The 16,291-nt window shown below is 43.1% G+C and overlaps 1 protein-coding gene across 1 annotated transcript; it reads right to left on the bottom strand.

Annotated features, from left to right (window-relative positions):
• Positions 1–192: 192 nt before the first annotated feature.
• On the bottom strand, positions 193–4,477 carry LOC139664336 (TLC domain-containing protein 2-like; the record flags this gene model as incomplete). The annotated part of the gene is made up of 1 exon (XM_071543127.1): positions 193–4,477. A coding segment is annotated over one exon (381 nt), but the record flags the coding sequence as incomplete, so codon positions are not given.
• Positions 4,478–16,291: the final 11,814 nt, after the last annotated feature.

The raw sequence follows: 16,291 nt of genomic DNA on the forward strand, positions 1-16,291 counted from the left end.
TTTTCAAACTGATAGCCCACCTGGACAGACCCAAAGTTTATGAATTCTCCCAACAGCTGGCTACATAATGGAAACTAATTGACCATGACTACAGTCTGTCACTCCTTTAATGCATGAACAGCTGCATGGTGCGGCTGGGATTTTCAAAATGTCTGGGTGTCAATGAAAGGAAAACACAAAGATTTAGTCTTTCAATCTTTATTTTCACGTTAAACAAATAGCTGTTATTGTATAAAGAGACATATAAATTGGAGTCTTAATTACAAAACTGAAATTCAGACAAAACATTATGAAGAAAAATACAAATTATTATTATATTTACAATTAAGACAAAATTGTGTGAAACCTGAATTTGATGCTCAGGGAAGGCAGATGATTTAACTTTCATAATTTCAGTTGGTTCAATACCCAGGTTAGGACGTTTTCCCTTCAGTGAAGGAGATAACAAAGTCCTTGACAAGCTGCACAGTGTCAATAGTCTTCACTGTTATCATGAATTTCATTTTTCAATACCACACAACAGACAATAATTCACCAATCACCAGAAGTCTACAGAGCAAAGGAGGCCGGTCCAAATAAAGCAAAATCAATTTTGGGTTGTGACAAAGTGTTTTCCAATTGCCTTTCCTCATCATCTAGTAATGGAGTTGTAAAAAAAAATGTGAGGACTAGTTTCACTTGACCATCACATCTATTGGCTATGATGAGGAAAAGCAGAGAGAGAGAGAGAAAAGCAGGTGAAAGGAAATGAGGCAGCCATGGACAGCCGCCGTCACTTTCCCTGCACACTACAGATTTAGAACCATAAGATTGTCTTTTGCACTCATGACAATCAAATGTTGTGAAATCCAAGCCAGGCAGGGGACGAAATGCACATAAGAAAAAAACAGGAGCAAGCACTGGAGTGCAGAGAGCAACACTGTAGCTTCATCGCCAAAGGTCCCTCCATGTGGTTACAAAAGAGAACTACACTGATAAAGGGAGGCATCTTGACTTGGCCACAACGGTTCATCTCGATTCTTCAAAGCATACAGCAACATAATGACAAATCTGCTATCATCATATAAGTCCGATAACATTACAGCCTTATGCAACACATTCACAAATATAAGCTTGCATGTTAGGAAGTTGTTCTTCTTCAAATGTTACTAAAATGCCATCACTACAACCACAAAGTTAAGCTGCCCTAAAGATCTGCTGGGAGGGAAATTAATGCACACATACATTCACAATGAGAATTCAAAAAGGGAGTTTCTCTTAATCTTAAAAAGGCAACTGGGAATTAACCGTGACTATAAAGCCTTTCTATCTCAGTCCTTCCTCCCAAACAGTGCCATGTTGTTGTTTTTTTTTTTTACAGTATTGCAGTATTAGTGATGTCTTGGTGTTATGATGGACGAAGAATAAGAAATATTGTAGCTGTGCCATTTGCTGCGTTTAAGTGCTATAGAGCAGACTAGTGTGTGCAGAATGTGAGTCTGATGCTTTATGGGTTGGAGCCAAAACATGAAATTGTTCCCTGGCTGTGCCCACTCTCTCTGAGCATGTTAGCTTCTGTGCACATACTGAATATACTGGCTACTGTGCCTGTAATGCAGTTGGACAGTCTGGTTTTAGGGCTTAAACTATCAACAGTTTCTGACTGTGGCCTCTGAGATGAATAAAGGCGGGCCACTTTGAGCTGGGGAGACAAAAAATAAAAGAAATGAAAAGACCCAGAGTAGCAAAATTCCCTGCAACAACATGACTTACACAATCATATCAGCGTCACTATGATCAACAACAACTCTTCACAAAAGGGAAATTGCTTGAACATCGTGTTCCTTATTTCATCTTTCAAGATTAATCCACAACTTCTTTTAGTACAAATAAATTACAAATATACACAAATATGCACACCCCCAACAACGCGGTAATATAGACAATAAACAAAACACAGAGCATGAATGGCATAAAATATTTCCATGCCATGTAAGGACTGTAATGCTATGATGAGCGCTGGTAGAGTAGGCAGCCTTGTAGCTTCAGCTCACTAGAAAAGTTTGCCGTATTCACAGATCTAAGGCCCGATTCTGCCAAAACCAACCGCAGACCAGATTAGAAACAGACAGCAAATGCCCCTGCATCCATGATCATAGTTAAAATAAAAGGTAGAATGGCACAGATCTTCAAAGATGTTATAGAAAAGAGAGACTGAACATATGTAGGTAAATCCTGAACCTCACAGTTCACAAATGTCTCATGTTTTCCTAACATCTCTGCTGCTGTTGGCTCTGTTGAGGTTCATGAGGTGATGCTAAGGAGAGGAGTGTGCTGCCCTCTAGAGGCCAAACACAAAATAACAACCCAAAGGCTGCTGCTCATCCCTCATACTGCATACTACTGTATACCACCATGGTATGCTATGGGAATAAACACAAAGTATGAAAGCATTAATGTTCATTCATAATGCAGCATCATCTACTGTCATGTGCGGTGTGTTCATTTTTCGGACATCTCACAGGTTTCAAGCTGCCCGACCGTCACACAACCTGCTACATGGTAGACAGTGTGAGCTGTCAGACGCAGCGTCTGTCATTGACTGTCATTGATGTCATTAGCGGTGGGTGTTGGGAGGGCTAGCTCTAATGATCAGCCTCTTCCCCCCTTTGCCATGGTAACTGATCCAAGAGACTGATTTAATGAGCCATTGTTCCACTGAGATCTAGGTACTAAAAATGGACCTGGTTGGTATTGTTTCCCTTGTGCCAATCAGATCTGAGGGGCCCAAGCTATTTTTAGATGGTCGTTTAATTATAATGTATACTATGGATGCTCCGACTGATTGGCCACTAATTTGTTCTGGTAATTCATGCTAAATAAATTCATTTGGTGAGTGTTCTGCCCACATGCTCTAATCCAATTTTGTGAGCTAGGAAATGTTGGCCACAATTGGCTAGCTACCAAATATTTTGTTGCTTTGGATTCAACACTACTGGCAAAAAACATCGTATTCAATAAAATCTCGAATCTTGATTCACATACCACCTCAATTATTCATTTTGTTGTTTCTATGACAACTGTTATCACCCAGTTCTCTCATTAAATGATTGAGAATTGGCTCAACAACTGCCAGTTGGAGCATCCCTACTGGTCAAAACGACAAAAACAAACGACAGACAGGTTCAATATTCACCCTTCGGACAAAAAAATGCTTTCCTTCAAATTTTTTTTTCCTTATATTGTTTTTCTTCTCCAAAAGGAAGAACCTTCCAAACACTGATAGCAAAGCTTGTGTTAGAAAGAGACAAAGAACTGCTACAGGCTTTCTGAGGTAGCAGGCGGTGTTTAGTTGAGGAGAGATTTGGTGAAAAGAGACATCTTCACTTCTGTTGTGCTAGTGTTAAACGACGAGTTCAAGAAGAGAGGTTTGGATTCCACTGACTGTTCAGTGGTACACAACCTTAAACTGTGAGATATTTTTAATAACCCACAACATTATATATGTATAGTTATAATATATAGAAATAAAAGGGTATTCTTACGGTATAGCTCTATTTATATTTTGGATTTGTTTATACAGATACTTCATATGGCAGTATAAGTGTGTGTTGGTGTGTTTGTGAATCAAACAGCGTTTCTCCAGTTACTAATACGTTACATTTTAGAGCAGATTTAGCTGCAACACTCTGCAACACAAGCCCTTGTATTGTTCATATAAAGGAATCCTTCACCTTCCTTGTTGTTGAAACTACAGCTGACAGATTCAGATTCAAGAGTTCAAGAGAAATGTAGCTTTCCTGCATAATGTCCGTCTGTGACCTGCACCTGCCTGCACCACACAGCGTTGTAGAGGAGACTGGGTAGTGGGTGGAGTATGTCTGTTTGATTACACCTCTTGGCACGGGCCACAGTGTGTGTGTGTGTGTGTGTGTCTGTATAGTGAGAGAGAGAGAGAGACAGAGACAGAGAGAGAGAGAGAGCAAGAGCGAGAGCGAGAGGTAAAACGGTACCAAATCTCGTCCACAGGGTGTTAACGTACAGTAACAAATGTGTGTATGAATCTAATCCTTCCTCCATCCCATCCTCCTCCTCCTCCTCCTCCTCCTCCTCCTCCCTACATCTCCTTCTCCTTCTTGGCCTCACGGGTGCTGCTCTTGAGGAAGTCGCTCCTGAGCAGCCGGTAAAAGAGGACGATGTTCATGGCGGTCATGATGGCCATGCCCACGCTGCCCAGTGTGTAGGCCAGCAGCGGCACCTTGTCCCTGTTGAGCACCAGCCAGCGGGTCATCCAGGCCAGCGTGTTGATGCGGAAAACCACATACGTGCCCAGGTTGACCATGCTGTTGACGCGGTACAGGGTGCCGGCCGCCAGGCTGGCCATGCGTAGGACCTGCCGCAGGTGGAGGAACACAGAGTTAATCTCCACCAGCAGCGCCACAACAGCAAAACCCACGTAGCGGCAGGACAGCACAGAGAGGCCGAAACAGGTGATCACCTGAAGAGGAGACAGGGAGAGAGAGAAGACAGGGAGAAAGAATGTTACATTAAACTAGTGCTGAAACAATTAGTCCATTAATCAATTAGTTGATGGACAGAAAATTATAATTTTGATAATCGATTAATTGTTTTAGTCATTTATCGAGTAAAAATACCAAACATTTGCTTCACAAATGCTAAGATTTACTGCTTTTCTCAGTTTCATATAATTCTAAAAGTAACACTTCAGCTGCTGGTCAGACTGGTCAGACAAGTTTAAGACATCACTTTGGGCCTGTGATGGGCATTTGTCATTATTTGTGACTTGATGCCTGGAGATAGTCGAGTAGATAAGTCCCTCACCTCTGGAGCCAAGTGTTCCCCTATTGTCCTGAAATCAAATCCAAAAACTGTCTCTCCTGTGTCTCCTCTACTCTGTCTCCCTCTCTGTTTTCCTACTTAAGTAACCCACAGCAGTATAGTTTTATCTTGACTAGTTGAGGTTCATCACTGGGGCAAACTGCTACTGAACAACAACAAATGAGCAATGTGTTTAAAACAGAACAATGCATCCTTCATCTGTTTTTCTGTGATTTGCTCAGGAGCCTGGCTAACTGAGGCCAGTGGCCTGCCATCTTTCCAGTAAGCCTTGCAGTGGGATCACATGACCTCAGCCGTGTCCATCACACACTGTGAAAGGTCAACAGATAGGCTTCATCCTGTCACCAGTGGCAGAGCTTGGTTGCAATGGATCTTGGTGAAAGAGTGTTTACACCCCTTCCGATTATTGAGAGCTGATAATGTTAATTTTTGTCATATTTTGTGTATGTGTGTATGGGAGTGTGGGGCATTTTTACAATAAATGAATGACTTTAAATTCAAAAGACTACTTTACAATCACATACCTCCACCTATCCTATGTTTTTAAATCAAAATACAATAGTGGTAAAGGGTATTCTTAAGAGGGAATTATTTATGATTTTGAGGTCATATTACCCTCAGCACTCACTGTGTCTGTGTTTTACGTTCAAATGCTTCCTTTGTCTCTGACATTATGACACTGAATGACCGGAGCCATATCATGTGGAAGGTCATCCTCCCATGATTCTCATTTATGCAAAGCCATGCTTATGAATGTCTGTGAGGTAATTAACAGAAAAGCTCCACAAGGTGGCAGCAGCAGCGCCCAATAGCAGTATGAGAACAGCAAACACAGTGACTTAAAACATAAAGTCTGCTATCATTACACTGCAGAGGCAGAGGAAAGGATCACATACAATATCTGATATGTTGTGAAATGAAAGAAGTGAAAGCTGCTGTCAAACACTTGCAGCAGCTGTGTTGCAGGTAGAAAATCTGGAGAGATGTGTTCATTCCAAAACAGGCCGTCCCGCCAACTCTCCATGGGAGCCGACACCGCTCGCCCATTCACTCCAGTAAATCCACAAGCTTCATTCACACCCAGAGCACACTCACAATGTAGCAGGAGGACAAACTGTATTCAGATGCACTGTTCTTCACTTCTGGAGTGTTTCAAACCTGCTACCTCCTAAGTCGCCATGTTGTTGAATTAAGAGTGAATGGTGTCAGTATAGGGCAGAGAGTGAAATGAAGTAGAGAGCAGTCTGAAGCCAGCATGTCTTTGGGTCGGACACTCAAGTCATTGGATATGCTGTGCTGTGAGTGAATAGCTTTTATGATCGGTCATGGCAGTGTGTGCATGTGCGTGTGTGTGTGTGTGTGTGTGAGGTCAGGGGAAGTCCTTTCTAATGCAGCACAGTGCCATGTGACACGCTGCAGCAGGTTAGGCATGTTGAGGAGAGGAGCAGCAGCAGCACACCATAACTGCCCATCCCATATTTGACAATACATACTGTACTGTATCGCCTCCCTGACTCAAACAGGCGGAGGCTCCTCCTTCACCAGGCACTTGTCACATTCTGGAAAAAGTTCCAACATTTGTCACTGAGTTATAATAGCTCAAATGGCTTGCTAGACTGGTTGGCATTCCTCTGTGAAAACCAAGGGTACTGCTAGCTTCCTCAATAACTGACTAAAATGTCATGAAAATTATTTAGGGGTGGCGTAGTGCACAGGGTGACATTCCCTTAACTGCAGGGCCTGGGTTCAAGTCCCTAGTGTGTTGTCAAACATCTGCCCTGCTGAAGTGTCCTTGAGCAAGATCCTGAATCCCTACCAGAGGCACTGCTCTGCTCTGTAGCTGACCTCTGACCTCACTGTGGAGAGACACGGGGTGGGGGGGCTTCGCAATTGGGATCAAGAAATTATCACATTATCATTAAAAATACCATTCCTTTAACCATCAGTTCTGCACAACTTCTAACACTGACTGCAGGAATGGCGCTGAGAGCAAAACTCACATTCGCTCATCCTCAGTAATCACAGCAAGCATCACCTGCACCTTTATCAGGTTATAATGACAGTGATGATGAACAATGACGGTGAACAATTACCCTGATGACAGTGAAAGCACCATATTTAGCAGTACAAACAGACTGCCTAGTCATCATCGCCACCATGACGAAAGGAAAACAGCTGTGTCAACAGGTGGCTGGGCTTTCCAACCACAGGAAAGCCAACACACACAAACAAATGCACACAAATGAGTGACATTACTCTTCAGTTTTGGCCAGTCACTCTCTGTGACATTCCACTGTGCAGGACAGGTGCTTGAGTCAGTGTTGGTACAGATGGCGTCTTAAAACGCCTGGAAGACATGAGCTGTGCTGCTGGCACCCTACTATTAAGGATGCTGAGGCAGGCGACTGGTTTTCAGAGCATTAAACTACACTACGGTTTTTATAAAGTCTGTTATTATTGCATTTAGTAGAATAATAGATTCCCAGTGGATTGGCAAGCGACTGTCTCCCCCATGCTTGTTCTGCCTCTCATAGGTCTCTTAGTCCCAGATGTTCCCCATCTGAGATTTGTGAGTTTTGAGACACTGACAAGCTGTTTCTCAATTGTACCCTCAAGTGTTGTCGTCATTTCAGGCCTTTTGGATTGTATGGCAAACATTCATCAGAATCCACCTCTACAAATAAATAAAGATAATACAGGACCCTCGAAAGCAAAAATAGTCAATATTAGCACTGGATCCCTAATCATTTTCATGTTAGACTGACAGGAGGCGGGATCTGGAGTCCCTTATTTGGGCCAAAACAAAAGAACGCAAAGGACAGAGGACGGATAAACATCCCAGAAGTTTACTTGCCAACCAAGGATGCTTCGGGTGGTCACTTGGTGCCCACAAACACCACAGCATCCTATAATTTATTTTAAAATGGAAGTTGTATTCTTTCCAACAAAGAAATAAGAGAGAAGACGGAGAAAGAGAGTGAGGCGCACAATGAGACGAGCTATATCGGTAAACACTCATATGCACTCATTGTTTGCACTGTACATCCACACTACCTACACCAGACAGCCATGATGGGGTGACAAGTGTTGTAAAAACACCCGTCCATGTCGGTTCAAACCCAGAGCAAAAGGAAAAGACACCAGCGACCCTCAGGACCCATATGTGTTAGGCTGAGCATTCAAAAACAAGCTCATACACTCCCATTAACCTATGTTTGTGCACACGAACACACACACACACACGCATACGTGCATATACATACCACGCTCACAAGTCCAGACAATAGTTTCTATAACATCATCCAGTGGTCTTTAGCATGGCTTATCCTGTCTAAAAATCTAATCTGCTTTGAGAAGAAAAACAACACATTCCAACCAGGGACTGGGAGGTCAAAACAAACCCTTGTAAAACACTGAGATATGAGCCAAGATAGAGATATGAGTCAATAAGGAGCCAATGACAGCCATTCCTCACCTTATCTACTGATAGTATAGAGGCTGACAGGGTGCTCCACACAACAACACCCTATACCACCTGAATGCTGGAGCCATATGTCCCAAACAGCTAAGTATTACTGCTGCTAATCAAGGCTACAAGCAGTAAATGCAAAAGCGATGAGTCTTAACAGCGAGGTAGGCCTGTTATAACCAAATTGGACAAAGAAGCCACTACCAATTTGTGATCACACTGTCTAATGAGTTGACTTTAAAAGGTCTAACAGCAGACTATACCAGGTCATCATCAGGTGACAATGGCCCCATGCGGCTCGACAGCTAACCAGCAGGTATCAGCAGTTGGCTCAAACAGCCTGGCTGCTCTGTGTATGAGCGTGGATTAGGCCCACAGCCAGGCTCCTGCTAGTCATCCATAAAAGAGGGGGTCAACTCCACACCCTGCCCCAGTCCCCCTTGGCTGAGCTGGATTCACTGTAATCCCCCGCATGCCCCTGGATCTATCAGACGATTAGAATGATTCAGCATTAGCTGGCTTTGCCCTGCTAAGCCCGGCTGAAGCTTGGCTTTCATATACAGCAGCAGTCCAGCTGATATCATCCAATTAGGAATCAACAAGACTGACAGACAGACTCAGGCTACCATGTACATATAGGTCCAGAGACTAATGGATGGCTGCCAGGGGCATTAAACACCTCTATGGCATGGCTGGGTGGTAAATACGCATGCAGTGATGCTACTATTTCAAGTACTACACTTTCGATCTGATCAATTACTTTTCCAAAAAATGATATCGAACAATATAGAATTAGACCATTAGACCTAGACCGAGTCACTGGACAAAAACAACTGAGATGCAATCCATTTTTCACCATTTGAGGGAAAAAATGACTGAAGAAGTTATAAACTCCAGGAGTTTTGAGGTTGATAATGTTACACACGGTTCTTTGTATTAGATTTTAGTATAATACAAGCAGGGGTCAAAGGTGACAGCAGCAGCCTCCGATGCTTTCCTAGCTTGTGCTGGCAGACTGACTCAGATTTTAGTTTAGTTTTATTCCTAATGGTATGGAGGGTTAAGGCAGTAACTAGGTTTCAGTGGAAGGTTTTTGCTGTGCTAGACCACTTTCTCAAGTTTCAAAATTTTTTGTAGATGCAGATGGCTTTGAAGTAGTGGATCCAACCTTTGGCCTGCACTCGTACAGCTGGCTAGAGCCCACCTGTATAAAATGCAAGTAAAGGGCTGAAAAACAACGCTGTGTGGGTGTTTGTTTCCTGCATCCTCTCCCTGTGGGCTCAATTAGATGTTCTCTCCACCCTGGTGAGGGACTTTCTCCTCTTCCCCCTTTAAGGGGATCCATACATATGGCATAAAAGATGGCAAGCAAATGATGGAACTAAGATGGCAAAAGTTGGTAAAAGAAGATGCTCTGAAATGAAAGAACCATTTTACAAACGTTCAGCTTCCTCATCCCTAATCCTGACCTTGAACGTCACTGGAGGAAATAACAAAACCGACCATAAATTAGTCACTAAGCTAAAGGAAACTTCACCTGATGTCATAAGAAGTTTGCGTAAAGGTGGTAAAGAAAACACTGATGAATTACCAAAGAAGGCCTGTGCTGTTTAAACTCAGCCACCATGGCAACTAGGGAACACAAAGCAACCTGACAGGAAACCCAGAGGCAGATACACCTGATAAGGAGAAAAAAAGGTCAGCTTAGCCTCAGACATGATAACAGACAAAGATAACATCCGAGAGCCAAAATGGCATCGAGGTAACCGACACCGATAAACTCAACTGTGACTGTTCCACTTCTTAAATCACTTCTTAAAACTTACTTATAGAGTTGATTTTGTGTGATGACTTTAATCGTGTGTGTGTTTTTACTTTTTTGTTAGTTTTATTTTATTGGAGAGAGCGAGAGAGAGAGAGAGAGAGAGATCCCAATCCCAATCAATTAACTGATTAATAAGGATATGATAGTTGATCTGCTGACAGTTTCTTTCTGAAGTTGTTTAAGGACAATGAACTCTTAACAATATGTAGGTTAGCATTAAATACCTGTGCCACAATATCTGATGGAGTGTGTAGGGTGGAGATGGTCTAAGTATGTGTGTGTGTGTGTGTGTGTGTGTGTGTGTGTGTGTGTATTATCAATTATTGCTGTTATCTTTATATACTGAGAACAAAGGACAATTACGGTTCCCATGTCAAACCCGTTTCCCTGCTTCACTAACTAGCTAGCTCATCCTGGACAGATTTCAAGTCAGGTACCAGTGGAGCCCGTTCAGCAGGACGAACAGAGCAGGTGTCGAATGTTGAATGATGACAAGATGATGAGAAAAAAAGAAAAAAAAGAGGACAATAAAGGAAATCTAGAGAAGTTATTAACCGATGAGGTGGCACTGTCTGTACCTGTGTGTCATGTTCAAACTGCTCTCTCTCTCTCACACACACACACACAGAAACAGACTCCATTTCTCAAAACATACTACGCAGCAGGGGTCAAAGGTGACAGCAGCAGCCTCTGATGCTTTCCTAGCTTGTGCTGACAGACTGACTCAGAGCAGCAGGGTGGAGAGTTCAGTATCAACAGGCTTTGTGGCCGCTCCCCAGGTCAGAACGCCTAGTATAAACACCAAGTCTACTGCATCCCACACATTCCTTTAGTCCGAATAAACTAATACGCCATAAACACCTAGCAACCCCCGGCAACACACACACAAACACACACACACACCGCAGAGATCATCTCACCTGTTGGGGAGTCCGATAGTCTCAATAACTTGTATTATGAGTTATGAGTTAAGCATATTCACACACATTTGCTACGTGATGATTAAGTATATTCCACACACATCATCTGCTTTGCCTTGGAAGAATGTGTTTCTGTGTGTGTGTGTGTGTGTGTGTGTGTGTGTGTGTGTGTGTGTGTGTCTCATGAACACGGCTCGCTGACCAGAGAGAGAGTATCAAGTGACAACCACCCAAGACAACGGCAACAGCAAGGCTTCTACGGTAATTTCATTAAGCATTAAAATAATCAAAACAAACCGCAAGTGCACAAGATACGGTGCCATCAGCACTCTGACAGATGGAGAACAGGCCTATCATCGCATTCCACCAAAGTTAATATGGTTTCCACTATTTGCTGGAGCGTTTGGAGTGTGTGATGTGTTGTTGAGGCTGTTTGGCCGGGTCGGCTTGCACAAACACTGCTCCCCTGCACATTCCACGCCAGGTGATTGATAGAGAAAAGCGCCCGAATGAAAATCAACCAGTCAGTGAAACTAACTGTGCTTCCTCATAGTTCCCTCTGACTGTTTCCCTGCTGTAACAGCAACAGATTCATGCTCAGTGGCTGGGAATTCAGTCACTACATCTCTACTTTTAAGTTTGCATATAATGGTTATAGCTGTATTTGAAATTATTCATTGTGGATTTATTGTTTCATATTCATATATTGATACATACAAGTTATTTACATTGTTTGTTTACTGTCCTCCTGTGATAAAGCGCTCTGTTGTATTCTTAGGGCTCTAAAAATAAATTATTAGATGGGCAGTGCTTCCGTAGTGCAGGTCATAAGGAGAAAGGAAATGGGCCGAGTGAAGCTGATGGAGAGGAAACTATTAGGAAGCACTATGGAGATGTTTCCTATCTGGTCACGGGCTGAGAGTGGGGTGAGGAGCAGGTGGGAGGGGCTTAGAAAGGCTCAAAGTCTATAGGAGGAAATGGAGGGATGGATATGCAGCCTAGAACCCTGGGAGAGTAATGATTACACACACACACACACACACACACACACAGAGTTCAAAGTTCATGAACACATACATACTGGTTGATGGTGGTCATGACCTTTGTCATGCGACCTGCGTTAGCTCCAGTTAGCTTCATAGTGCGGAGAGCAGCAGGCTGTCAGCTGACAACAGCGCAGCAGGCCGCTCACTCTGTAGCGCCTCACTGTCATATACATCTGTAGGGCGGTCAGAAAGTCACTGGAAATACCCACAGATGATTGTTTGTGTCACATATGACAACAATCTATTAACTCTGTATGTAAGGCTGAGTGTGTGTGCTATTTTAAGTACAGTCTACAAGGAAAAAATGAGTCTTTTTCTGCTCATTATTCCATGAAGTATCTGGGCGAGGCTGGGAGGCATTGTTCATGCGTTTGGTTTGGTGACTGGTTGTGTTCAGGCTCTGGGTGTGATGGGCCGGAGCTGTGCTTGCATCGCCTCATGTGTGTCTTGGCCGTTACTCGCCTATCTTCTCCTGGTGGTTAAATGTCAAGCAATGTGCTAATATACAAGACAAATAACAATGCCCAGGGCTTTCCCCATGCATGATAGTGCCAATTAGGTGCAGGGATCCTGAAATGTATGATCTTCAGGCCATGAGATGATTAGATTCCCATTCTTCACGTGTCGCAATAAACTAAGATTTGTGATTTGAAATAATATCCATTCTGGCAATAACTTCATTCATGAGTATGAGGGGAAAAAACAAACAATTACTAAATGAAGTTCCAGGCTTTTCAGCCTCTCAAGCCCTTAAGTCTTTCTTAGGTCTTTTCTAAACAAATGTATATATTTTTTTGCTTTAACAAGGCTCCTAACACACTTTTTAAAATCAAATTTCATGACTGTTTCTCGACAACATATATCACTCATTGCTTGTCAGGCCTGATTACCACTATCTTTTCTGACTTATACAATCAGGAAAGTTATCATTTGAACCAGCTGCATTAAACCACCACATTAGTTCAAGTTAAAAAGTTGAACAAAATTCCATATTTCCAAAGACTTTTTGGATATATATCATCTTTCATAATCTTCCCAGGCCAAATTCCATAACGTTTCCAGGTTTTCCATGATCATGGGAACCCTAACTACACCCTGGTGGTCTGTGCTAGTTTGTACAGACCACCTGCATTTGCATCAGTCCAGCCAGAAACGCAGAAATGTATGATTGTTTTGTTGCATACATGCCGTTTCTGCTTATTAAGAATATCTGAGGTTTGTTGTGAAACACAATGACACTGACCAGAATTACAAAACAGACTCAATTAGTAATTATTATTATACGTGTCTGAAGTTCAGATGATCTTTCCTCACTGTACTCTCATAGCACGCACACTCACACACACCCTACAACGCTGCTTTAGCAATCATACGTAAGCACTGTGGCATTTCCAGAGCGAAGCAGCTGGACCGCAGCCAAGTTTGTCTTTCTGTCTTTCTTCTCCCCTGAGTCGTAGCCGTTGGGTGGGGCACCCAGGGAGAACAAACAGTCCCACCTTGCTTGTCAGTGCTGAGGAGCAACTGCCAGAGTCGCAGCCTCTCTCCCTTTTGTAAACATGCTGACGGATGGATGCCTCTGAACAGCATTCCTGGTTGTTATGCCAACCGGCACACAAATGCCAACTCCTTTTTTAGGGCAATCTGCTTTTCCTGCCTCCAGCGTCTTTGGAAGGCATGGCATGTGTGTGTGAGTATGTGTGTGTGAGTGTTTCTGTGTGCAAACTTACTTGAGTCTACCTGCTGGCAGAAGACAGTATAAGATTTTGTATCCGTCAAAAACAGCTTGAGCCAGTGTGTTGTCTATGAAGCCGATATGCTGAGGGATGACGTAGAGAACGGAGGGTTGTCCGCCTTTTGCGTTCCACAAGTGTAAATGAGCCTTTACAGTCAAAGTGATGACAATATGGCCTTTGTGCGTTCCTATTGTGAGACTGCGTAATGTGAAAGGTAAAAAAGTAGAAAACAGGGTTCCCAATTTAGCCAAAACACGATAAGGAAAATAATTGAGGGAGGGAGACCACTTGTTATGCAGAAAGTTAAAAAAAATATTATAAACAAATTGTGTTATAAAGCTGTGGAACACTTATCTCTGGCTTATGCGCATTTGGTAATCCATTATTTTGCTAAATAATGTGACACAGCAAATGTTCCCCTGAAATATAGAGAGAGCATTTCCTCAAAGTTCGCAGCAATCTTTAGGCTTATAATAGACTCCAGTGTTTATGAAAATTTTGACTGCTTGCACTTTCCAGTGCTTCGCAGCAGCATTTTTTGTTGTTGATAAATGAACAGACAAGAAGCTGATCCCATCAATATGAGGACTCTGGATGTTGCAGTTGTGAGAGATGGGTGTGAGCTGTTTATGCCACAAAAACAAGGAGCGAGGAAATTCCTCAGTATCAGTCAGGCTATGACAGAAAGCCACAAAAACATGAAATACTACTACTGGAGCGTGGAGTCTCTCATTGGTCGGTAGCCATGTGAGGGGGCGGAACAAGCTGCGGAGAGTGGGAGGACGAGGGGGGATGGGGAGATGTTTTGAGACGATAGGGGATATGGGGGTGGAGAACAAGGCAGCGTGTGTGATATATGGACTGGGGGGCGCAGCAGAGATGATCTGAGGGGTGCAGAACCCCTCGCAGAAGGACGGAGGTAGGGGTGTGTGTGTGTGTGTGTGTGAGAATCTTGGGAGCCCGAGGTTCATGTGGAGACCAGATGTCTGTCCTCATGTCTGGAAATACACACTGAATGGGGGGACCCAGGGGGTTCCTCTCCAAAGAGATGAGACTGCTAACACACAACACACACACACACACACACACACACACACACACACACAGAGGCCACATTCTTTTCCCGCCAAAGAAGGGAATGTGCTCCTGCTCCCTTTTCCTTTTCCATGTCCTCTTCTTCGCAATACCTCACTCTCTCTCTCTCTCCCTCCCTCTCTCTCTCTCTCTCTCTCTCTCTCCCACCTCTCCCCAGATCCCTCTCTCTCCCTCTCTCTCGCTCCTCAGTAGGTGGGGGGACGCTGTGGTCGAACCGATCTCAAGGCTTTCTCACTTATTGTATGTCCTAATAACATTCCAGCTGAAACAATGGAGGCTGGAGCAGCAAACAGCAGCCATGATGTTGACACTGGTGATAAAAAAAAGAAAAGAAAAAAGCCCTCGTTCCATGTGGTTTGTCAAACCAAAGTGTGGCACTGGGGCCAGAGAGGAGGAGCGGCAGAGTCCACAGCTTGTGGATGGCTGGAAATGTCTGTGGGCTGGCTGGCAAAAACACACTGTACATGCTAATTCAACTGCTGCTGTGGAATACCAAGAGGCCCTCACTGTTTATTTAAGCATGAAAGAACAAAAAACACAAGGGTTACACACTATGTTCTACATTACTATTCAAATTTTTGTATCAAAACGTTCAACTGCTTCTTTATGTTTATGTTAATGTCAACGCAAAGTTAACCACTGGGAGACGTACACTACCAGTCAAAAGTTTGGACACGCATTTTTATTTTTTACTATCTTTCACATTTTAGAATAATAGTAAAGACATCAAATCTATGAAATAACACAAATGCAATTATGCAGTGACCAAAAAAGTGTTAAATCAAAACTCTCTTATATTTTAGATTCTTTACAGTAGCCGCCCTTTGCCTTGATGGAAAGGTAAAGGCTTTGGAAAGAAATTCACACATAGGCATTAACTTCACTATTTATATTTGTCTAAGAAACAAATTTCAAGCATTTAAGCATAAGCCTTTAGATCAAAATGGCTTTAAGAGAATGAAAAACATAGAACATTCAATCAAGTGTGTCCAAACTCTTGCTGGTAGTGTAAATACATAGAAGAGCTGAACTTCAGGCAGATGTAAAAACGCAGAATTCACACCGAGGTCGCCTGAGAAGCAAATCCAGCTGACCAAAGGAGATAAAACGTATAACTTTCATGCAAGTCTACTCTCACACACAGTCCTGGTGGCTGTCTGTAGCGCTGCCATATTAGGCTGCTGGTCATGAGAGAGCAAGAAACGAGCGGCAGGAGGAGCTGTAACAAGGAAAGGGAAATAGATATGGAGGAAGAAAGAGACAGACAGGGGTATGGGGGCAGGATAATCAGGTTCGACAGAGTGGAATATGCACAGATGCATGGCAGACTTAGCATTCCAGCTCCGCGTGGTGTCACACCTTAG

Source organism: Centroberyx affinis, unplaced genomic scaffold (genome assembly GCF_046629955.1).
Source record: "Centroberyx affinis isolate AG114_WGS23_722 - 3 ecotype Tasmania unplaced genomic scaffold, CSIRO-AGI_Caff_v1 ptg004231l_1, whole genome shotgun sequence".
Classification (NCBI taxonomy): Eukaryota; Metazoa; Chordata; class Actinopteri; order Beryciformes; family Berycidae; genus Centroberyx; species Centroberyx affinis.